The sequence below is a fragment of the Zootoca vivipara genome, chromosome 4 (assembly GCF_965207765.1).
Source record: "Zootoca vivipara chromosome 4, rZooViv2.hap1.1, whole genome shotgun sequence".
Classification (NCBI taxonomy): Eukaryota; Metazoa; Chordata; class Lepidosauria; order Squamata; family Lacertidae; genus Zootoca; species Zootoca vivipara.
Window position 1 is genome coordinate 26,038,200 of NC_142587.1, and position 23,416 is coordinate 26,061,615.

The window sequence follows — 23,416 nt, forward strand, 5'->3', positions numbered from 1 at the left end:
ACAGGCAGAGAGGCAGGATTCAAGAGGATGCATCTGACACCAATCCCTTTTTGACTGCTAGATTTGCCCAAAGCAATAGCTACTGACCAGGCTAGCTGCTCCCTGGCCTGGGGCCACCCATCCACACCTCCATCTCTGGTTTCCTCTTCACCCTCCAACACAGCTGCAATGGCCCAGCAACTTTGAGAGCCCAGTTTGTCAAACACACTGTAGTTCGCAGTGCCACCTGTCTGTGGCTGAGAAAACTACAGCATTATTCGTTTAAATCTATTTTTATATTAGGAACGCGGGCGGTGCTGTGGGTTAAACCACAGAGCCTAGGCTAGGGCTTGCTGATCAGAAGGTCGGTGGTTCGAATCCCCGCAAAGGGGTGAGCTCCTATTGCTCGGTCCCAGCTCCTGCCACCCTAGCAGTTCGAAAGCACATCAAAGTGCAAGTAGATAAATAGGTACCGCTACAGCGGGAAGGTAAACGGCGTTTCCATGTGCTGCTCTGGATCGCCAGAAGCGGCTTTGTCATGCTGGCCACATGACCTGGAAGCTGTACGCCTGCTCCCTCAGCCAATAACGCGAGATGAGCGCCGCAACCCCAGAGTCGGTCATGACTGGACCTAATGGTCAGGGGTCCCTTACCTTTACCTTTTCCTTTCCAAAAAAGGCCCGGCACTATTTAGCGTATAACATATGCACACATACACTTTTCAGAAATAAAACACTTCTTTTAATTGGCAAATAGAACACACATTGCAGGTCATTAGTATTTAATTAAAAGACTATTAAGTTACAAATACACTTTTTTAAAAAACAAAAAAACCAAGACTGGCATTCAAATGGCAGTTCACGGCACATAGTACAGTTCTTTGTCCAGCCTTCCTGTTGGCAACCGATAAGATATCAGTTCTCATAGGCTTCTAATATACTGTACTCAAATGCTAAGAAGAAGAAAATCTGTAACCACTAAAAAACAGAGGTTGTATAAAAGTTCTCATTCCTTTTTTTTCATGAGATTTGAGCATTGTGGGGCTGGATTGCCGACATTTGTTTTCTATATTTCTTTTCTGTTTCAAGTGCCTGGCGAACATTACAGACTTACTATTATGCAGAAGTATGGAATCTTCTTATCAAGCTGAAAGCTCATTAATTATGGTCCAAAAATATGCCCACACCCCATAACTTCTGTTACATTACTTAGACTTTCATCAAAGCCCAGCATGCATTGAACCAGACTTTTAAGGAGGCTATGATATAGCTAAACAGCTAAACTGTGTGTGTGCATATATCTATAGATAGATACACACTCACAAAGACAGACACACAGGGTTGGATCAACACTGTTCATTATACTTAGGTCCACTGAAATCCATGGGACTTCAGATAATATTTTTTCACACTGATTTCAATGAGACCTAAGTATGACTTAGTCTGAATCCCAGTCACTACATACATACATACATCACACTACACACACATGCACACAAGTCATCCTCATTCCTCCTCTTTGACAACATTTACTTGTTTTTTATGAGGTTCGTAACTCAGCCCACTTAATCTACAAGCATATTAACAAGATACACCTTTGTATTGATGCAATTTTTTTAAAAAAAAATGAAACACATCTCTATTATTGAAACACTTTTGTAAAAAGTACAACTCTCATCCCAAACAATCGAGTAGTGCTAGGAGAACATGAACTTCAGTTTCAAACATAATTCAGTCCAACAGAAAAAAGCCTTTACAACTTTTTTGTTATGGACTCTGTATGCCCTTTCCCCCCAAACACTTTTTTCCTGCAGAGTTAAGGCAGCACTATTTCCTAATTATAACAAGCTACTCTTAAGTTACAGCTCCGTCCATCTTCAGCCTGCTTTAAAAGGAATGTTTTCCTACGTGGTTAATACTTCTTTGTAGGTTGTGCAAACCATGTGGTAGAGAGAATCAGAATGCAGAAGTCTACTTCCGTTGCATCCATTTCCCTGTCTGAAATGCAGTGGTATTTAGTTTGCAGCAATCAGATCTCTCTGGTAAAGATATTATGAGAGAATACAGCAGTTCCTAGCTTTTTTTTTTCTTTCAAAATTTCCCTGAGGAAGAACCTGGTGAGGTTCAGAAACAATTTAGGGCTACCGTGCTACACAGCAAGACCACTTTCAACTATTGATTTTAACTCTGCTTTCTGCAGCATGTGCGGAGTTCAAACAGAACACGTGTTCTTATTCCACATGACAAACTGCTCACGGCACAAACACTTTTTTTCTACATGGAAATACTTTTGATATAGAAAAATTGCTGCATTGGAAATGGCCCTTAGGAACATGAAAAAAAAAGAGAGGCAGTAATTCAGAAATGCAAACCAAACTTTCTAGGACCAGTCTTCTATGTATTCTTGTACTATTTACACTTTGAATTAATTTCCATTATTCTTAATGGCACCACTATATAGCAAAAATAGAAATCGGCAGAATGCATTGGTGGAAACGATTTTATATCTCAAAAATATCAAAGAGTACCATTTAAATATTAGAATTTTACCTTAAAAAGCCAGCTCTTAACCAAATATTACACGGCTGATGTGAAGACCAAAATACCCTGCTTTTCAACCTGCTTGTGGGGAGACTGCACTAAAAACCAAAAAGAGCTAATCTCTGCTTAAGTTTTAAACATAGCCATAAAAAAGCAAGTGCTGCAAAGCCTTCGCTAATTGCTGTGTGGCATAGAAAAGAAAGTAGTCAGCAACCAAAAATAAGAAATCTAAAAGAATGCTCTCAACCATTTACAGGACTGTGGAAGTTGTCAATATGAAATCCACACACCTTGATCATTGAACTGATCACTAGATTCCAAGAAACCAGAACATTTTTTAAAAAAGAAAAAAAACAGCTCAAACACAACACATACAATGAAAATTGCCTAGAAGGCAGAGTTCCTTCATCTGTTAGTTATCAGATGAATAAAGTGCATAGCAACTATTGTAACAGTTCTTGGAGAGAGATAGAGAGAGAAAAAACACTTAGCAAGCCTCAGCGAGCTCGATGTTTAAGTAGGTACATCCTGCTACTGGCTGGCTTCTCTTTGTTCATTTCATTCTTTTCCTTTCTCTCGTTTCGACCCGTCAACAGCACCGCCTTGTAAATTCCTTCAGACTTCAAATGGAATGCGCTGAGATTTCCGACTGCTGCCTGATGTAGCTCTGGAAGCTCTTGTCACCGATGGGGTGTTCCCTAGAGAAGGAGGAGAAAAGTGACAAAGGAGAAAACAGGGAGGTTTTTCTACTGAAGCTGCAGATCTAAAGAAGGCAGACCTGAAGCAAAACAACAAACCCCAAAGAAGGAAAAGTGTTTCTACCTTTCACTCTCTAGGTCATGATACTTTGGCCTTCCAAATGTCGTTGAACAACAGCTCCCACGGCAAGCGTGGCCAATGGTCAGGGATGATGGGAGTTGTAGTCCAGCAACATCGGGAGGACCAGTGGGTTCCTCACACGCACTTTAGGAAAGAGATCTGACCTGAGTGACAGCGTCATGGGAACTCGTGAAAGCGAACAAGAGACATCTTTGGTTTCCAAAATTACAGGCTGTTCATTTTAGATGATCAAGGGGCAGGGGGCTTGGGAAGCAACCAGATAAAACTGCAGGTGGCATTTGGGCAGGACCAGGGAGCAAGGTGAGATCTGCAGGACACCCTGAGCCTGTGAGTAATTTTACAGAAGGGTGCTCTACTGCATAGAAAATGTCTGCAGGCAGGAAGTTGAGGACCTTTATATTTTGAGTAGGGAAAGAGCAGTGGTGGATTGTGGGGCTCCATCTAGCTCTACACTGAGTGGTAAGCAACTCTTCAGGGTTTCAAGGGTTTTCTTGCCCTCCCTGCAGATGGAACCGGGGGCCTTCTGTGTGCTGTACCATTTGAACTGCAACTTTCCCCAAACTGAATGACTAGCCAGGTCTGGATGTAGAACACACCAATCTACGTTTCCTCTGGGGAAAGATTTCTGTCCGTTATTAAAGGTCACACCCACCCACAGCAACCCACACTTACTGGCTTCCATATTTTGTCTTCTTGAATTTATCCCTCTTGTACTGGGCATGTTCTTGCTCTAGGGTTTTAACATTATCTACAATCTGCTTTAGTGTCTTGTAGGTCTCCTGAGGGTCATCGATAACAAAGGTTGAATACTCTTCCTGCTCTGGTCCATCGTACACAGATTTACTGCCACAAGCCTCTGTCAAAAAAAGGTGAAGAAAAATCCAGCTGTCGTGAAGACAATCAAGGTCAAACAGCATCACCAAGAAGTGGCAAGACACTTCCCCACCCCCCGCCCGCCCCAAAGCAAACTTAAAAAGAGCTCTGTGAGTTCAGCCCAAGGGCCCAGCATGTCTTGGAAGCCCCCCCTGGGGGGAAGGCAAACGGCGAAAAGCCCCCGCTGCGGACTGGCTTGGCGTTGGCGGGAAGACCCGCCACCGCCAAGCCAGTCCCGGAGCCGAATTGCGGCGCGGCGGGGTTTTTTGCCGTTTGCCTCCCCCTGGGGGGGGGAGGCAAATGGCAACCCCCCCCCCTGAGGACTGGCTTGGCGGTGGCGGGAAGAAGGGGAGAAATTCCTCCCCTTCTTCCCCCCACCGCCAAGCCAGTCCCCGAGCCGAAGGCCCCCCCCCCCGCGCCGCAATTCGGCTCAGTCCCCCACGCGCTTTGGTTTGGGGAAGCAGGCAGGGAGACGGCAACAGCCCGGGAAGCTGCCTGCTTCCCCGAGCCGTAGCGCATCGGGGGACAGAGCCGAAGATCGGCGGGCGCTGTTTGCCGGGGTTGACAAGCCCCGGCAAGCAGCGGCCGCCGATCTTCGTGTGACAGGCGGTGGGGAATGAAGGCAGGCAAGAAAGCAAGCGCCTGCCTGCCTGCCTTCCCCGCCACCAGTCCCCCGGTGCTTCGTGCAGCGCTGCTGGGTGCCGACCCGGCCGGCCGCTTCTTCTAGCGCCCGTTTTTAAACGGGCTGAATTCCACTAGTAGGGAATAATTGCAGCCAATCTTTCATTTAAGATGGATTCAGGTGGAGAACTACCTTTGCAAAAGTCAGCAAACATACTGCTGAAATAGTGTGTGTGTGTAATCCCAAATTATTCTCAAAGCAGTCTCAGCCACTGTTGACTTTTGCATGCGTGCATGGGGAATGAAATGCTTCATCCTGCTATCTATTGCATTGGGATGCCTTTGCTTTTCACACTTATCTATGTTGGGCCAAAGTAAGGAATGAGTCCTCCTGCTCCTATCACAGGCCTGTTCTGAACACTTCCCTCCCATGCCTGCTGTTTGCATCAAGAAGTAAGCTACCATTGGTGGCAATGGGAGCTTTGCTCTCAGGGTAAAGGGCAGCCATATTAGTGGGGGGACGATTTGGATTGGGACTATGGTCGGGCAAATGGCTAACACATAGACACCCCCGATGCTATAGTCCCAATCCTGACCTAGGGTCCTCCATGGCTGCTATTAAGTAAAGGGGGGAAAACATGCAAAGGCCAGTCACATGATTAACTTGGTCCTAAGGAGCACACAAGTGCCTGAAGCAACAGTGGTTCTTCACTGGCAAAGTGCTTTTTGTATTTTGTATTCAAAGCAGGGAGCTAAGGGCAAATGGATGGGCAGGTCAGATGGAAAGAGAGGTCACAGGTTTGCAATTACATGGGGTCGGAGGAAGTTTAAATATATCTGGCACTATTGGCTTACATCCTACAAAGTTATATTTATATTTTAGCTTAAGATATCCTGCCTCTGTCCCTATGCTGAAGCAGAACCTGAAGTTTGACTAAACTGCTGTTCAAAAACAGCTTTCTAGATGCCAAAAAACGCAGTGGTCATGTGATTCTTCTACCCTCCTTTTACATTCATTGAATACTCTGTCTGTTTGACACTCAGATTTCATTGATTAATGTGCAAGAAGAAGTCTATTGAGACCTAAAAGAATTAAGAAGAAATACAGGCATACTAGCAGATAAGAGAAGTGCATACTACAAAAATCTATTAGCTGCTTCTTTTCTTTATTTCTTTTTCATGTTATTAAAATAAAGAACCAAGCAAAAACTATATTGAAGCAGACACCAAAAGGTATCATTTGCTATTCTGAACAAACTACCTGTAGTGTATAGCTTAACAGTCTTAGGATTTCATAAATAAATAACATTCTTTAAAATATAATTTTAATTTAAAATGACATGTGCAGACAAAGGAATGATTCATTTGTATACCCACCTTGCATTTTCTCCAGTTTAACCATATACAAATTGAAAAGGGAATAGATGCGTTCAGTTTCTCTGTCTCCATCTATGTCTAATTGGATATTTGCTGGGAGGCCCCTGCAGAATAGTTTAGAATAACACTTTAAGAATCATATGTTAAGAAACTGAGGGTTTCTACTTTTCCATTATGGTTTAAAAGGGCACCTGTTTAACAGAACAGCCAGATTTCAAAATGGTACAATATGAGATAACAGAAGTATAATCAATTTTAAAGAGAAGGGGCGATACTAATGTTAATCGTTGCGAGGGCAGACCTACCGAAATCAATGGTTTATTTTAGTGGGTCTACTCTTGAGTACAGCTAATGTTGGATATTAAAGTTAAAAGTTATAATTAAGTTGCAGAGGCATTCCAAAACTGAACCGTAAAAATGTGGGGTATTCCTATTGCCAGAATCTTATTAAAATAACGTATCATTTGCAACCAGCCAGAAGATGGCTTAATGTCTAGAAGTATTTTCATGTTTTTTTTAGCTCAGCTTGTGAATCATTAACAACGAGAGCTTAATTAACAGATGGATTAATTGGTTAAATCTGCATAAATGTGAATATGAATAATCTAGCTTTGCAAAACCCAATGATCAGCTAATTGTTGGCGCTTTGCCTGCAGGTTTTGTTTTGACTACATGGGTTTGATGTCAGGTGGCTGACAAATCCACTCAGGCACCCTTGCACTAAACCATGGTTTAGCATTCCGTCCCATTGCTTAGCATGGTTTAGCATTCCATCCATCTTGTACTAAAAACCCAGCAGCACATTTTCATTCTTATTCATATATCGCTTAGCTACAGAGATTTGTAAGCGGTATACCGGTAAACAGGCAGGGGAAACTAGGCTGAGAAAACAAGTGATTGCATTGGACACTGACATAGATTCAGCTTCCTACCACTTAGAATCAGCTCTCTCACTCTTTTAGGCGTCTGCAGGATACACATTTCATCACCGAGTTGCTTCAAAGCCAAATTTAGAACAGGAAATATATCCTAGAAAGTCCTTACCCAGTGCAGGGAGTACAGCCAGGGGTATTATCTGCTGTCGCTTTGCAGCACAGCCAGTGCCCATTAAGGTATGCAGAGGGGTGGTAGACAGTGAGGCGTTTCTTGTTACACTGGCTAACTTTGGTGAGGATATCAATCCAGTCCTTGGCTTCAACACAATTATTTGCCTGGATATACAGAACTCTTTCGGGCTGTATTACTTGGAACATCTGAAAGGCAGACAGAAGAACAACCAATGACCAAGAAGAAAGTCCGCTTAAAATTCTTACCTTTTACAGAAAGAAACCAGAAAGGGGGACACTATTTTAGCCAGTATGGGGTAAAAGAGTTAAGAATGTAAGCCAAGGAAATCCTTGCCCAGAGATGAAGTTCGATAGGTAACTTTAGGCCCACCAACCTAACCTACCACACAGGTTTGTTGCAATGATAAAAATGCCTGATGTTTTACAACTGTTTAGAAGAACAAGCTGATACAGCTCACAGAAAGTCACAGTTCATTATGCCCAGTTTATTCTCATTTAATTACAAGCAGTTTAGGATATAAATGCTTGTTTATTTAAACAAATCCCACCTTTGCACCATAGCAAACAAATTGACTACACAATTTTAAAAACAAAACACATGAAACCCAACGTCGAAAACAATATAATCTAAAAACAGTGGTAGTGTAATGTAATTCATAAATCAAGCTTTTGTGGAGGAAGCTCTACTATTCTGGTTGCTTAGTGCAGTGTTTCTCAACCAGTGTGCCTCCAGATGTTTTGGGACTACAACTCCCATCATCCCTAGCTAGCAAGACCAGTGGTCAGGAATGATGGGAGTTGTAGTCCCAAAACATCTGGAGGCACACTGGTTGAGAAACACTGGCTTAGTGCTCTCTCTCTCTCTAGAAATGTAAAAAAATGTATACCCCAGCCACCCTATGAAAATATACAAAAAATCCACAAGTGTAAACATGAAATTCGTCATCTATGCTTCCAGATAAAAGAGGTGCTTTTATATTGGTCGTGAATTCACACATAAACTTTCGTCTCTGCACTCTCATGAAATAACCAGAGGGATTTGTTGCATTTATACTCTGCACCTCCTCTGACTTGTATTGTGAAATGCATGCTCTCCAAGACTAAAAGATGAAATTTCACCCCCATATATGTAAGACAGGGCAATTTCAAAAACACAATCACATAAAGTTCAGACATCATAAACTTAGTTTTTACAGAAGAGATCAACTATAAGCAAGCCAAGGTTTGTAACAATTTCATCCGAATAGGCTGTATTTTGGGATATCGTTGCTAGAGCGGGGAGCAGAGCCGTTCTTGCTGTGGTCTTGAGATTCCTGACATGGTTATGTTTGAAACACCTGTTCTCTACAAGAACTGATATAAGCTGGTGTTAATAAAGACATGGTTCTTAAAAACAAAAGGGGGGGGACTAGCTTACATTTTTCATTTTGAAGGACTCCTCCTCCAATTTTTCTACTGCCAGAATGTTTTCAATTGGAATGTTGCACAGTGGATGGTCACCTGCAGCAGGCAAATGCAGAAAAACAGGATCAGAGAATTGTAGAGTTGGAAGGGACTCCGAGGGTCATCTAGTCCAACCCCCCGCAGTGCAGGAATCTCAAGTATCCATGGCAGATGGCCACCCAACCTCTGCTTCAAAATAAACACTTGCCTCGGGCTTAGGCTTCTACAGCTTCCTTTCTGTAGTAGCTGTACTGCACGTCTGAGGCCAAGCGCTACTATTCAGAGACCCCTGGCTTCCCCCACGCTTGCCAAAACAGCCCACAACCAAGGGCAAAGGATGGCAGAGGACACACAACAGCCCTTTGCTAGGAACTGGCACCTGATCATAATGAGCAGAGACCAAATGTAGCACTCTACCTGAACAGCCACCCTCCTCTCCCCGAGATTGTGCTCTTATCCTTAAACACTAATTTTATGACCGCCACAGGAACTAGATAGAAATGCAGCGAGTAAATAAAAGCTCGGCTTTTAAAGGAGAACACTTAAAAAAAACACCCTCAAACGATTTTAAAATGCATTGAAATGAGTCCTTATTCCTTTGTACCATAGAGAAGAGATTGCGACGCCACGAAAGTATACCAGCACTGCATTTTGCATCATTATAAACATTTAAATTACCTAAGCAGCATTTGCTACTTTGGTTCTTTGATGCATTTACACCCACCCACACCCAGTTTCTCGTGTTAATGAAAAGGACAGCATCTTCAATACCTTTGCTTTTCTGATATGTAAATTCATGGTTGGTAAGTCGAAACCACCTCTTCTTGAAGTTCTTCATACCAAATCGTTTCCTACCTTGTGCCCTCTTGATCATGAACCTATTGCAAAGGAGAAGGTGATAGAATTATAATTATATTTATTGAATTTATATCTATATTCCCTGGTAGTAAGCAAGAGACTGTACCCTCAGAGACAAGGGGACACTGTGAAATATGCCACAATGAGGATGCACTGAATGGAATAGGCTTAACCAATAGGCGCTAAGTTCAGTTTTAGGAAGGTTCCAGGCAACACTTAGTAGACCAATTCTTCTTAGTAGTCACTTAGTAGTCACTCTTCTTACATAACTAGAATCATAGAATCATAGAGTTGGAAGAGACCACAAGGGCCATCCAGTCCAACCCCCTGCCAAGCAGGAAAACAACATCAGATTGCTTGCAGGGGGTTGCATGTTTGAAAACATCCACGTTTCAAACCAGTACTTTACATGGGTAATTAAGAAACTTTCCCACATGCCAGTTGCTGACATGGAATTTTTTTTTGGAAGAAGTGATTGCCCACAGACATTCTGCAGTGGTAGAACTGCATGTACATTGTAGAGTAAAATGTGTTCTTGTTTAAACTTTCAAATATTCTCTACCCTGCTTTTCTCTTTGATTCGTTTTGAAAGACAGGTCCAGTCACTAAATGTAATGGCTATATCAGCATACTCTAATACAGAACATGTAGAATTTTGTTAACCTCTATACTGGGCAGAAGGGCATCACTTGTAAATAAATAAACACCAAGTCACTTGTTGCACAGGTAGTTTTTATCTGGTAAGTTTAGAAAGCAAGAGTGGCTGTTGAAAGGAAAGAAGAAGAAACCAACCCAACCATTTTGCAGTGCACTCAATGTTGTGAAAGCAAAGAGCATACTTTTGACTACATTCTAACTTCTGAATTAGAAGTACTCTAGCTATGATTAATCAACTTATGAGTATAAAGGATCGTGAAAATATGAATCTAGGATGGTGGGGGATCATACTAGATATTGAATGATTGTAATCTCCAAGCATTTCGTAACCAGTCTGAAAGGTAATTTAACTTGGGCACATAACAGTTCCAAGTTAAATCACGAAATCCACTTTGATTGTTCTTGAACAGAAACGTAAATAAAAAATAAGAAACTAATAAGAGGAAGCAGCTTTTTAAATAAGCAGGGGTGGGAAGAGGAAAGAAATGTCAAAATGCTTCAGGTAAACTCTGTATCGTCTACCAGCAAGAAAAAATCCTGATCAAAGCTTCCAGCTCAGAATGGACTAAACTACCGAAACTCAGGTAAAACCCAAACATACGAAAACATTTCTAGACAATCCTTGAGGTAATAATGAGAGGCAATCTTGACAAGTCCCGCCTTCATTGTAGTGTCATATGGACTTGGTACCCAGATACAGTGGTCCTGAAGACGACAGCAGCAGGTTCTGATGGGAAGTAGCAAAGAGGGGCCCTATCACAGCTAAGTCAGGCTGAAGAACCTCAGCAAAGCCCCGCTGCTCCTCTGGCTCATGAGGAAACCCTTCTCCAAAGGCCATACATGATTCTCCTTTGGGCTCCAGGGGGGGGGGGGGGTTGGGGTCGGGTCTCCTTGTGAGCTGGAGGTGCAGCAGGGCTTTGCTGAGGCTGGTCAGGTCTCTCCCCCCCCCCCACTTCCATGGGCCAACTGAGAGATGCCGGAATGCCGTTCTGGAGCATTCCAACTGAAAAATCGCCCCGATTCTAATGGATTTTTAAGAACGGATGCTAAATGCCCTTTGATGAGGCACCTTCCTGTGTGTTCAGTAGGTACTGATATAGCATAGAGGAGGAGGAGAAATCCCCACCTGATTTTTCAGTCACCCTGCATGGATATCCTAATCCCCCCCTCCCACCCCAGTTGAACACGCTCTCATGACATGGAGAGTATGCCATTGGCAGGTAGCTGTGGCTAAGTACCAACTGCCTTCACCATCTTACCTGCATGAACTATTATCATCAACTTTCTTTACTGTTAGTTTAAGAGTCCTTAACACAGCAGGCCAAGCAAGGAGAGACAGAAAAAAATCAGACAGAAGCAAAAGAAAGACGTAGAAATTTCACATTTAAGAGTTAGGAGGGGACGATTACGAAAATCATACAAACTTATTTTTAAAAAGCAAAAGAAAGGTGAGCACAAGTAACTAAAAGAGAAAAATTAACTTTTAGGGGGCAAACAAGATGCAGGAACATTCAAATTACGTTCAGAAATAGGCAGCTTTCTATCATGTACACTTATTCAGCTTTTAGGTAACTCGGAAAATATTTCTGGTGAAAACAAATTTGCTTGTATTTTTGGTTATTATCATATCCTCTAAGGTACTTCCATCCCTAACAATTTGGTAGCATCTCCAATTTTGACAAAATGAAATTTCCCTTTGCTTAATCAATATATACTAGTGACACCACTACCAAAAGAAAAAAAGGAACTATGTTCCACCCCAAGCAGATGCTGAACTATTTACTAATTGAATTTGTTCCAGGTTTTGTTTTGTTTTTAAAGTTTTTAAAGCATACTCACCCTTCTTTAAGTAGTATCGCCTGCTCTATACTTTTGTGGTCTCTTCTTCCAGAGGATGAAATTAAATCTAAGAACTTGGATGAGAAAATATATATATGAAATAAGGATTTAGTACTGATACCGGTCGGCAGAGCTGAAAAAAAAAAGCACAAATGGAAACGCCTGAATTTCACAAGGTTAATTATTTAACATTTAATGAGAAGGAAAATAATGTTAAAAAGCTATATATGCAAGCAAATCAAAGATCTATGTCCAAATTAGATGTGAATAGAGCCTTACGCTGAATCATATTGCAGGCCTTCACATCGGATATATAACTCACCCCTTCGGCTCTGCCAACCTTTGCAGAAACAGATATGTGTACACAGAGATGTAACTCCCCTCTTCCCCTGACCTCACACTGAGACCTCCTTCACACATTCTCAAAAGTCATAGCAAGCTTCCTGGCTGGTCCTTCTAACTCAATATCGCCTGCTCTGTATATCACACCTCCCACAGCTGTTTGGTCAGCTGAGGGGGGCGTGATTGCCAGCATGGGACGAGAGGTGGCGGCCACGGCTGAGTAACCTAGGGAGAATCTGCAAGGGTGTTGTGCAGCTTGCATGTTACCCATATGTGATATAAAGGCTTGCTGCCTGAATGAGTTGCTGATTGATTATGAAGGGGAGATACATACCTTTATATTATGGGTAGGATGCAGAATTTTTGCTGTACCGACCTTAATTTCTAGGTCACCAAATGGTGTCTGTATCTACAAATCTGGTCGTCTGCACTCTGCAACCTTCCCAGGTACCTGAACTTCAAAGTCGTCATGAAGTAACTCCTCCCATGTTTTGTTTTTTAAAAAAAATATTGGAAAGTGAGGGCAGCCAGGGAGGCTGCAGATTGCTGGAGAAATGTTTACTGGAAAGAAAAACACCCACCCGCCCATACCACCCTTGGCCACCTCGCAATGACAAGGGAAACTCAAAACCCCACACCCACCAGCAATCCAAAGAAATTCTAGAACACCCTGAGAAGGGGACATAAAAATGAAGCTTTTATCATGCCTGTAGAAAACTTTTGAGAAACTAGAGGGCAGATTTTGGTATGGCACTAACAATTACGCCACAATATCTGTTTTCCACATAGCTTGCTGTAACCTTTAAGAGGCCTATGGATGGTGGCAAAACCTCAAATCTGTGTCCTAAAGCACAATCATGGATATACTTCTCATGTTTTTCAACTCTTCCCTTTCAGCATGCTTCATTTCCTTTTTGGCTGATTCTTCAGGATATAGATATGCAACTAATTAAGTATTTATTCAACTGGCTAATGTTATTAAGCCTACAAAGTATGCAAGAGTTTGTTGATAATACTTACATTTTTGACTGCATCTGCATATTTCTGCTCATTAAAGTAGTCATAAAATGTAGCCATATATGATTCTTTGAAACTGGCCTGAAATACAAACCACCATCAGGTTTTTATCTTGAAATATGACAATTTACACAGAAGTGCAAAACACCAAAGTCAGCAAAAAGGCTTAAGACTCATTCATTCAAAGACATGTCTTTTTTTCCTTGTAGCATAGACTCTTTTTTTTTTTTGCGGAGGTACCGGTGCACATGCCAAGCTCACAAATCAAGACATTTCCTTTTAAATTTTGGATATAATTCAGACTCTGTTTACAGTGGTACCTCGAGTTGCGGACCTGATCCATTCCGGGGTGCCGTTCACACCCTGAAAAGTCCGCAACCTGAGCGGCGCTTTCACGCATACGTGAAAACGCGATAGAGTGCTTCTGCGCATGCGTGAAGCATGCAGAACGCTTCTGCACATGCACACGCGGCGGAACCGTGTTCGTATCCTGAAAGAACGCAACCCACAGCAGGCGCAACCCAAGGTATGACTGTACTCAGATTAGCCATTCATTCTGAACTGGCAATCGGGGCTTGGTAGAGAAAGCAAAATATGCAGTCCACAAGCGATTTAATCGCCAAACTCAGGACCAATTCACATGAACTCTGTATGTGCACTTGTACCTATATGAGACTCACTGTATGAACCCAATGTGTATTCATTTTAAGAACACTCTCAGTGTGGCATCACCCCCACTCTGAAACTGCCTATTAACATAAGAAAAGTCCCTTTGCTGTGCTGTTTTCAGAGCCTGCTTAGAACATTTTCATTCAGGTAAGCCTATCCTGATATGTAGAATGCTGGAAGGTTTTCCAGACTCACTTTGCTTCCTGTTGACTTCAATTAACAATAGATTGTTGTTATATACCTGTTTTTAACGGTCTTTTATTGATAATTTGAATGTTTTAATTTTTAGGGTGGTTTTTTTTTTTTTGCAAACTGCTTAGAAGTTTTTATCACAATCATGGGGTATGTAAGTATTGCAAAATAAATGTAGGCAGGAACCACTTTTTTCTGGCCTGGGTTGCCGTTTTCTTTTGCCAAATGCGTTTTTTTTTTTTTTGCAGGCCTTCACCACAAAGGGGTGTACCAACTTCTTACATGATGTGTATAGTAGAAGCAAACGTCAACGGCAAGGGGGGGGGGAATGGCTGGCCGTGTTGAGTGGTCACATGAAGCAGTTGTCAGAAGTTTATTTCACCAGCCCAGGGAACTGTTAGATCACAAATCATGCTCCTTGAATACCTAGTGTATTTCCCTCTTTGGTCTAGGAACATTAGAGCTCATATTCATGTGACAACCAACTAAAGAGGGAAGGCTGGATGATGGGGATACAGGAGGTGGAATTGGCATTTTTTGGAAGTGCCTGGCGCATTGCCCACACATGTGCAGAGAGGAGAGGACATAGGTTTTGAGGATCCGTCTCCACAAGGATGCTGTGCCATCACAGAGAAGGGCTGTGCTCCAAGTGTTTCATCATCATAATCAATTGAACACACATTTAAAAAAGGTGGGTGGGAATGCCGAAGAACCCAGAAAAGGGAGGAAGGAAATAATGCAAAATTCTTACAGACTTAGATTTCGATAAGCTGCCTAATGTTTGTATGGTCTTGGAAATGAGCGTCAGAGTCCTTGAGGTTTGTGGATCCTGAAAAGGAAAAGGAGAAAACAATTGTATTATAGTTAAAGAGCGCAGGAGACCACAAATGCTGACCCACACTTCCATGCTTGTTAGAATAAAGCACTCCCCTGCCCTGGAGCACAAGAGAAATGAAGCTGGAAGAGACAGGAAGGGCTGAAGTTCAACCTTTTGCAAGTGGCAAGGTCGTCCAGCCTCCTCACCTAATTTGCAAGTGCATGCTGAATATTTTGGATAAATTCCTGATCTCTCTGTGGGAATTCTAAGGGTTCCTCCACTCCTTCAGAACCTCTTATTTATTCGTTTCAAAAGCACTTTCTGAAGGAACAAACATGGAAATGAAATTATTAAGCTCTCAACAGAAGCCTTAAGGTGCTTTAAACATAGCAAAAGACCTACTTACTACATTTTTATTTCATATCAGTAGGAATTAAAACTCGTTTTAGAAGCTGTTTGGGAACAGCGTAAAGCAGTTTCCAGCCCACCACCTGAAAGGTGGGCTCAGCTTGGTTTCACGTAAAGGCAATTCTTATCTAGCAAGGTCTCTCTGATTTATTGTGAGAGCAGAACTGGTCTAGCAGCATGTCACAAATATGATTTCCAGCGCAGTTATTACTCGTTTAGAAAAGAAGAAGGAATAATTGTAATTTCCTTAGGAATGGTAGCACTCTACAGCATCTTCAAAAACAGAGGGGTGATTCTGATAGTGCCCTAGGAGTCCTGACCACAGAACAGTCTTTGATTTAGCAAAGGCATCTGCTAATGGAAGGGGAGGTGGTGGGAGTTTTAACTGCTTTACCAACTTCCCAAACTAAAGAGTTCCCTAACCCTCTGGAGAAGACTTTCAGGGGCTTCCAAAATCTCCCCTCCTCTTCTGTTCCAAAGAATGGAAGGGCTCCTCCCATTTGAGCAACCCAGAGTTCTTATAATGCTCTGTGCCATCCACTAACTTGATGTTTCATAGTTCAGAGCTGCAGCTATGGAAACAAATCATACATTGTCAGATTGGCCATTAATGCTCTTGAACTATTATGAGGAGGAGTTTCAAAGAGACAGAATCTTCCTTGCAACTGGTTGAGGTTTTAAGGCCCTGCAGTCAAAATCTTCTTGTCTCTGTGCGCCTTGTGACATGTCCAAAATGAAAATGATTCATCTGTTGGGTATAAATAACCAGGCACAACTTTTATCCTTATTTACTCAAGAGGCAGACTGGAGAAAAACTGCCAACAGTGGAAAGTAAGGCACAGGGCTTCCAGCAGAAGACAGCAAGATGCAACACTTACCGGGTGATGAGGTGTAAGGTGAAAGAGATTTGGAGAAAGGATCGCAGGTGCAAAGAATCTCAGAAAAATGAAGCTGCTTACTGCTGTATACCTAACATCTGGATCATCTGCAATTTTAAAAACAGAACTCAAACCCATTACAATTCCACTCTTAAAAAGCTTTAGATAAAGTCACAAAGAGTGAGTAAAGATACATGGGCGCCAGGATAACACCTGACACCTCTACCATCTGGAGGTGCATGCCAGAGGATCCTTGGAGCTTGTCCCCCCCCCCCAATTTTTATTAAATTTTCTGTTTTACATTTTAGAATATTCATTTAAACAACTTTAAAATATCAATGACTTCCCACCTTCTCTTTCCATGGTTCATTTTGCATGGTGCAAATCCCTGCATATTTTACACAAACCATTCAGTATTCCATTACATCCATCAAAACTTATTTATACTGTTGAATTCATCTTATTAATGCTGCCAACATTTTCAAGTATGTACAATTTCCCCTCATATAATCAAGAAACATTTTCCAATCTTCTTTTAATGTATGTTGTTCTTGTTCTCCTATTCTATATGTTGGGTCCGCAAGCAGCGCATATTCCATCAGTTTACGTTTCCATTCTTCTTTAGTTGTGACCTCACTTGTTTTCCATTTTTGGGCTAACAGAACACAGGCCACAGTAGTGGCATACATAAATAACATTTTTTGACACGTGGGAAGGAACCTGACTGTTTTCACACACTAGCAACACATCCTGTAGAATTCTATCCATTCCATTTTATCTGCACAATCTGAATGAATTTCAGAAACCAAAAAGCTGTATTGAAAAATACGACTTTTGAGCCGTCTAGCCCCCAAATGGCAACTAGGCATTCTGTTTTGGTGACGGTAACCCTGCTTTAAGGAGCCATTTGGCGCCTAGCTTATTTATCTTAGTTTCTAACACTAGTCAAGCAACATGTTACGTTTAATCTGTTGCATTCATGCTCTTGTTTTTCTGTAATTACCTACAGGCTTGGAGAGGGGGTGATTGTCACTGGGACAGCAGCTACAAGCGCAGCTATAAGGCTTACTTTTTAAAAAGCCCCCAATGGAAACTGTTTTGCTTAGCTTCACAGCTGTGTATGAAAGGGGGGGGGGGCGTTGTGGAAGGGGCTGTGGCTGGGGAGGGCAGGGATAAACTTCCACAACCCATGCTCTGCAGTCTCGAGAACAAGCCCCCTCCCAACACACATGTAATTAATTTAAGAAAAACCAGAGAAATAGCTGCATGCTACTACACCTGGAGAGTAATGTGTAGTTTGGCCCTCAGCCAATGGCTAGGAGTGGAACTTAAGTGACCTGAGTTAACTCAGCAACTTATACTGTTCTTAAGGTGAAAATGGAAAATGAAAGAAACCACTGGGTTGGCGGGCCGGAATAACTCGGAGGAAGAGCCAGAGTACTTCAAGAACTGGAGCCCAACTTCTTCACAACAGAGACCCACACTGTGTGCGGCACGTCATATTAAGGATATTAGCAGCACACAATCACTGCATATACATTAGGAGTGTGTAGTGTTCTGGCTAGTGCAACTGTGACAATCACCATAACATTCTTCTTGGAGATTTTGCAATTTTAACTTTACACAGGAACGTACCTTGAAAGCGCATGGCAGCAGACTCCCTCAGTGAAAAAAAGATATCACACATCACAGTAGGGCAACGGACCCCAGATTTTGTAATGACCGTGAAAATCCGGTCTACATATTGCCTAAGATTTTCCTAGGAGGGGAAAAAAATAATAACCGATAAAACAACCGTGCAAGCACATCTAACCTAAGATAACATATTATGGGATACCCACAAATAAGGTGCTTGCATTAAGGAAGCCCAAATATAATTGACATGTAAAATGATCCTACATGTGTGTGGGGAAATTCTTTGTTTCGCTGTGTACACAACCCACTTTACGTGTTCAATATCGCAACTTTTCCAGTGTGAATCAGTGCAGTGAAAAACCCACATAGCTATCACCTGACATGTTATTTTGTGTTATATATAGATATGTTAACATATGAAACAGCTCTTGTTGTACCATAGTTATATGGCAATATCTGCCCGAAAACCTCTGGAAACTGTTATAGATATATCATACAGCCCAGTATTGTATAGAAGAGTAGCACATTTACTCACTGCCACTTAACCCAGCTGCAAAAGATGGCCTGTACAGCACCTAGCACACAACTGATGCTAAATGCATTTCAGACAGTAGTAAGTGAATGAACTGGAAACCTGGGCTTTCATCTACAAAATGAACTGCATACCCGGTTATTTTCCAAATTTTCAGCATCTTTCAACTTCACAGGATCAATTTCACAAGATTTATGAACTTGGCAAATCTAGAATAAATTGAAATAATTCAAAATCAGTATACTGAATTATCTTCGGGTGAGATTTGTCCCCTTAGAATCAGTTATTTATTTAACAGCTTTGGGCTGGTTGGCTTTTTGTTTTCTTTTTACAGCATAGGATTAAATTTTTCTTAGCTCCCCTGAAGATAAATTTCTCTTATTTAAAACAAAACTCCCCCCCCCCAAAAAAAAATCAGGAACAAGGCCCAGTCAAGTGAGTTTCTGTCTTTTCCTTACATTTTTACATGTGGCTTAGTAATTCTACATCTCTGACACTAACCATGGCTGCCTGGTTAAGTAAATACTGGTTAAGAGGGGAAGTCCTCCATTGACCATGGTTCATGACATTACAGATAAACACTGTTATATGTAATTAGTGTTGACATTACAACACTAAGAGCACACACCTATATAAATCTACACAGAATTAAGCCCCACTGAGTTTAATGGATTTACTCTCAGGTAAATGTGTACAGGTGTACAACCTGTATTTTGGTTAGAGCAGATGAAGGAAGGTGGGGGAATTGAAGCGGGAGGGAGGAGGGGGCTGGCTACCAATTTATAAATCATAGTTTCCAAGGAGCCAGCTAATGCTAACGTAATTATCTGCACTGAACCTCAGTGAAAAATTAATTTCTGGCTAAAAGAGAGATAACACCAAGTAAGCATTTAAGGAAACAGTATTTTCCAATCTCCCCTTTTGTTTATGAAGAACAATGTTGCAAAACTATTTTTAAGGGGGGAGGAGGGGACACACACGACTTCTTGGTAAGTTGTGGCATTTGCAAATCAGTTAGGAAAGTGCTGAATCAATTAAAGGAAATTTGTGGTCTGTTTATTTGTAACATTAGGAGGACAGGCTAACTGTGCGGCAGAGATAATGAAAAGCTGCCAGAGTGTCGAGCAAGAACACGTGCACCCTCTAAAAATAATCACAAATTCAAATGAGTTGTTTCTTTTTTTAATGCACATTATATACCTATCCAGAATCAAAATGCTTTGCTTTGGTAATGGCAAGGCTTGCATCTGAGGGGCACTGCAGAACATTAATTTCATATAAATCCATGGTACAGTGGAACCTCGGTTTATGAACACCTCGGTTTACGAATTTTCGGTTTACGAACGCCGTGGACCCATCTGGAACGGATTAATTCACTTTCCATTACTTTCAATGGGAAAGTTCGCTTCAGTTTATGAACAGACTTCCAGAATCAATTACACCCATGCTTCGGGTTAAGTACGCTTCAGGTTGAGTACTCTGCGGACCCGTCTGGAATGGATTAATCCACTTTCCATTACTTTCAATGGGAAAGTTCGCTTCAGTTTATGAATGCTTCAGTTTATGAACAGACTTCCGGAACCAATTGCGTTCATAAACCGAGGTACCACTGTATTCAAGTGTTATGACTGACTCACTAGATAAGCAACTACCACATGGGTCTGTCGTAACCTCCCAAACCTTAGGCATTAGCCCCATGGAACAATGACACAGAAAACCATGTGCATCTCTTAAAAGACTGTACATGCTTTTTGAACATGGTCTTACCTCATCAATAATTGGCTTCAGGGTTACTTGAAGGTAATGCATTCCTGCCAGTTTCATGGTTTCATCAATGCACTTGGAAGTTAATGAGTTTCCTCTGAAAATGGTGTTTGGGTCTCTGAAAGCAGACGGTTTCCAAACATTTAGCCGCCTTTTGATAAACCACCAACATGATGAAATAAAAGCAGAGCTGGAGCAGATGAATGCACATAAACCATCTTCTCTGAATGAGACCAGAGACAGGGGTGGGTGGGGGAATTTGCGGTTGGGTTCCAACTCACACCAGCCCCAACCAGCACAATTTATGGTCTGGAATGATGGGATCTGCAGTCGGCAATATCTAGACAGCCACAGGTTTCCCATTCCTGACCTAAGATGTGCATAGGAAAATAGCTATCCGCTGCCTTAGGTGTTCATTACAAGTAGAGACTAATGGCAGCCATCGACTTCAGCATGCAACAAAGGAAGCAAAGTAGCAGGCGTTTGCAATCCACTTCTTGCTCCTAGGAAGCTGACGCAATGGCTCCCAAATGAGGTGATTTAATACAGTTTTCCTTTATGAGTCTTAAAAATAACAGGGAAACTGGTGTGCACATCTACCAGCTTTAAGCAAGCATGCACACTGGAGGTTTTTAAGCAGAGGCTGGATGGCCGTCTGCCATGGATGCTTTAGCTGAGATTCCTGCACTAGATGACTCTTGAGGCCCCTTTCAACTCTATGATTCTGTGTGTTCTTTTCTATCCCAGCAACGGGATAGAAGATAGGTGCAGCTGTGTTCTCTTCTGTCCCAGTTCTATTCTGGGGAATGGGATTACTCTAGAGGGAAAAGGTAGAAAGAAAGTAAAGAGCAGCTATCTGGGGGTTAAGCCTGCACAACAAAACAGAGCATCCTTTTTTGAAAAGGTAAATGAAGGAAGAAGCTCCCTCTCGGAGAGGGAGATGGTTGGGTAACTGGCTGCAAGACAAATAAATGCACAGCTCAGTAGCAGCCCTGATGGAACACAGTAATCAGCCATACTGCCTTGTGGCTGTCATAGTTATCTTTCACAGCTGCACCCCCTTCCTTCTCCAAGGTTATCTCATTTGATTCCTGACACTAATCATGTAAATCAGTTTACCAAGGCTACCTGGCAGGTTTCATGGAAGAGTGGGGAGATTAATCCAGGTCTCCCCAGTCCTAATCCAAGGCTAGCCACTCAATCTACCATACCAGGTCTAGGGTGCATGAAGATTTGTGTAGGAAGATTTGTTGACAGGAATAGGGACATCGGGAAAACATCAGAAAGGACAAGATATACTGTACTGCTGTGCTTTCTGTCTTGTGTTACCCTCACACTTTGTATTGGGAAGAAATAAACACGTAAGAAGAAGAAGAGTTTGGATTTGATAGCCTGCTTTATCACTACCCGAAGGAGTCTCAAAGCGGCTAACATTCTCCTTTCCCTTCCTCCCCCACAACAAACACTCTGTGAGGTGAGTGGGGCTGATTGTGGTATGGGGCAGCTCAGTTTATAAAACAGGGAAACCTGGTTTGAAAATTTCTGCATTTATGAGAGCTCTGTGTTCTTCAACCCGACAAATCATATTCTCCAAAGTTACAGAGCAGAGAAACAAAAACAAAAACATCTTTGATTCCCTGGGATATTCCAGTTGAGTATTTTTTTGGAGGGGGATTTATAAGTAGGGACTAGTGTGACAGATAGGAAAGGAAGGAGTGTTGAACTGGCAAGCAGAGGGCAGATTGGATAATATCTGAGCAGTGGTAACATAATGTAGGAAAAGCATACATAGGGCTGCCCCCCCCCCCAAAAAAAATCCACCTTCAAAAGCCAAGTGAGACTGTGCAGGGGTGCCAACTTGGATAAAATATGGAGAGGCCAGGTAAGTCTCACCCCACATAATTGATCACATAACACAGCACAACACACCATTTGAATGGCAATGCCCATGAACCTTGGGGGAACTGGACCCCTCAAATATTTTATTGGGGGGCAAAGGGACCTCGGCCCCCAGGAATTGGCTCCTATGAAGTCCTGCATTTGAATTCAAATGTGTTTTAAAAGCTGCAAAGTCTTTTTGGGGGGTGGGGTGGGGGCCTTTTAAAGTAAGATCAGCAATTTAAAAAAAATGCATCTTAAGACTAACTGGAAGTAGGTTTCATTCATTTTATAGGCGCTTGCATTTAAATAAACCCACCTTAAGAATTGCAACACAAAGCAAAAACCTAACTCCGGTCCTTTGAGCCTAAAATGAATAGTGTTTTAATTTTCTTCAAACCATTCAACTAATAGCTGCAATGTTCAAAATTCTGCTATCCAGACCCTGCTGTAATGACACTCATGTAGATTTCACACACACACAGAGGCTGTGGGTTCCCCCTCAGCCACTGCCTTCATTCATATTACACATAGTTGCTATCTAACCCTTATAAAGAAGTAGTACTGGGGGGGGGTGAGCCCTCTTTCATCCCCCTTTTAAGTGGCAGCCCCTAAACCATCACTTACCATTCAGTCTAATAATATGTCAAAATAACCACACTGCTATACTTACTGAGTTCTTTTTATTTCAGCGTTTGCAATTGCACTGATTAAAGGCACAATTTTGCCATAGTGTAAGAAGAGTCGAACCAGGGGTATGGCTGCCTCCTGCTTCTCCCTGCAGACTTCGCCCAGTACATGGGCAGTAGATGCTGAAACAGGCTAAACACGGAAAGAAAGAAAAAGGCTTCTGAAGACTGTATCCCTCTAGAAGAATTAACCCACTTTTTATTGATTCAAGCCAGGCTCCTGATATGTTTGCTGCAGTGTTCACTTTACATAGATGCCTATGAGGCATTTACGAAGGGTTGGTTGTGTGATTTAATCACAAGAGGGCAGTAAAAGGAAAACTCTTAAAAACTGGGAGACACTTTAACCGTGGGGAAATTTGCTCCAATGAGGGAAGCCTCCATGCGTATTCCAGAACCCGGTATCTGTTAACTATAGTTAGCAGGGAGGTAGGGGGCACTGTCCCCTATGGTTGTAGTAAAATGTCAAGTGTTTGTGAAGGATACAGATGGAATAGGGGT

The 23,416-nt window shown here is 42.1% G+C and overlaps 1 protein-coding gene and 2 long non-coding RNA genes across 4 annotated transcripts in view; 2 read left to right on the forward strand and 1 right to left on the reverse strand.

Moving 5' to 3' along the window:
- The window catches only part of LOC148685872 (uncharacterized), a 61,173-nt gene extending 54,473 nt beyond the window's left edge, over positions 1-6,700 (forward strand). Inside the window, exon 4 of one of the 2 annotated variants that reach the window (XR_015949754.1) lies at positions 3,116-4,026. This is a non-coding gene — a long non-coding RNA (uncharacterized LOC148685872). Of the gene's footprint in view, positions 1-3,115; positions 4,027-4,123 lie in introns of those variants that run through there. The other variant, XR_015949755.1, reaches the window with a different exon arrangement.
- The window catches only part of RASA3 (RAS p21 protein activator 3), a 113,024-nt gene continuing 90,305 nt past the window's right edge, over positions 698-23,416 (reverse strand). The window contains exons 11-24 of the mRNA XM_035114870.3: positions 22,900-23,048; positions 20,352-20,466; positions 18,719-18,793; positions 18,053-18,176; positions 16,418-16,524; positions 15,066-15,143; positions 13,457-13,534; positions 12,095-12,168; positions 9,512-9,618; positions 8,715-8,797; positions 7,275-7,483; positions 6,231-6,334; positions 4,032-4,215; positions 698-3,217 (exon numbers count right to left, since the gene is read on the reverse strand). Of these exons, the coding sequence (XP_034970761.1) occupies positions 3,142-3,217; positions 4,032-4,215; positions 6,231-6,334; positions 7,275-7,483; positions 8,715-8,797; positions 9,512-9,618; positions 12,095-12,168; positions 13,457-13,534; positions 15,066-15,143; positions 16,418-16,524; positions 18,053-18,176; positions 18,719-18,793; positions 20,352-20,466; positions 22,900-23,048 (1,563 nt within the window). The 3' untranslated portion in view covers positions 698-3,141. The remainder of the gene's footprint in view (positions 3,218-4,031; positions 4,216-6,230; positions 6,335-7,274; positions 7,484-8,714; positions 8,798-9,511; positions 9,619-12,094; positions 12,169-13,456; positions 13,535-15,065; positions 15,144-16,417; positions 16,525-18,052; positions 18,177-18,718; positions 18,794-20,351; positions 20,467-22,899; positions 23,049-23,416) is intronic.
- On the forward strand, positions 12,135-13,508 carry LOC148685874 (uncharacterized). The gene is made up of 2 exons (XR_015949758.1): positions 12,135-12,270; positions 13,334-13,508. It is a non-coding gene; the product is annotated as an uncharacterized LOC148685874 (long non-coding RNA).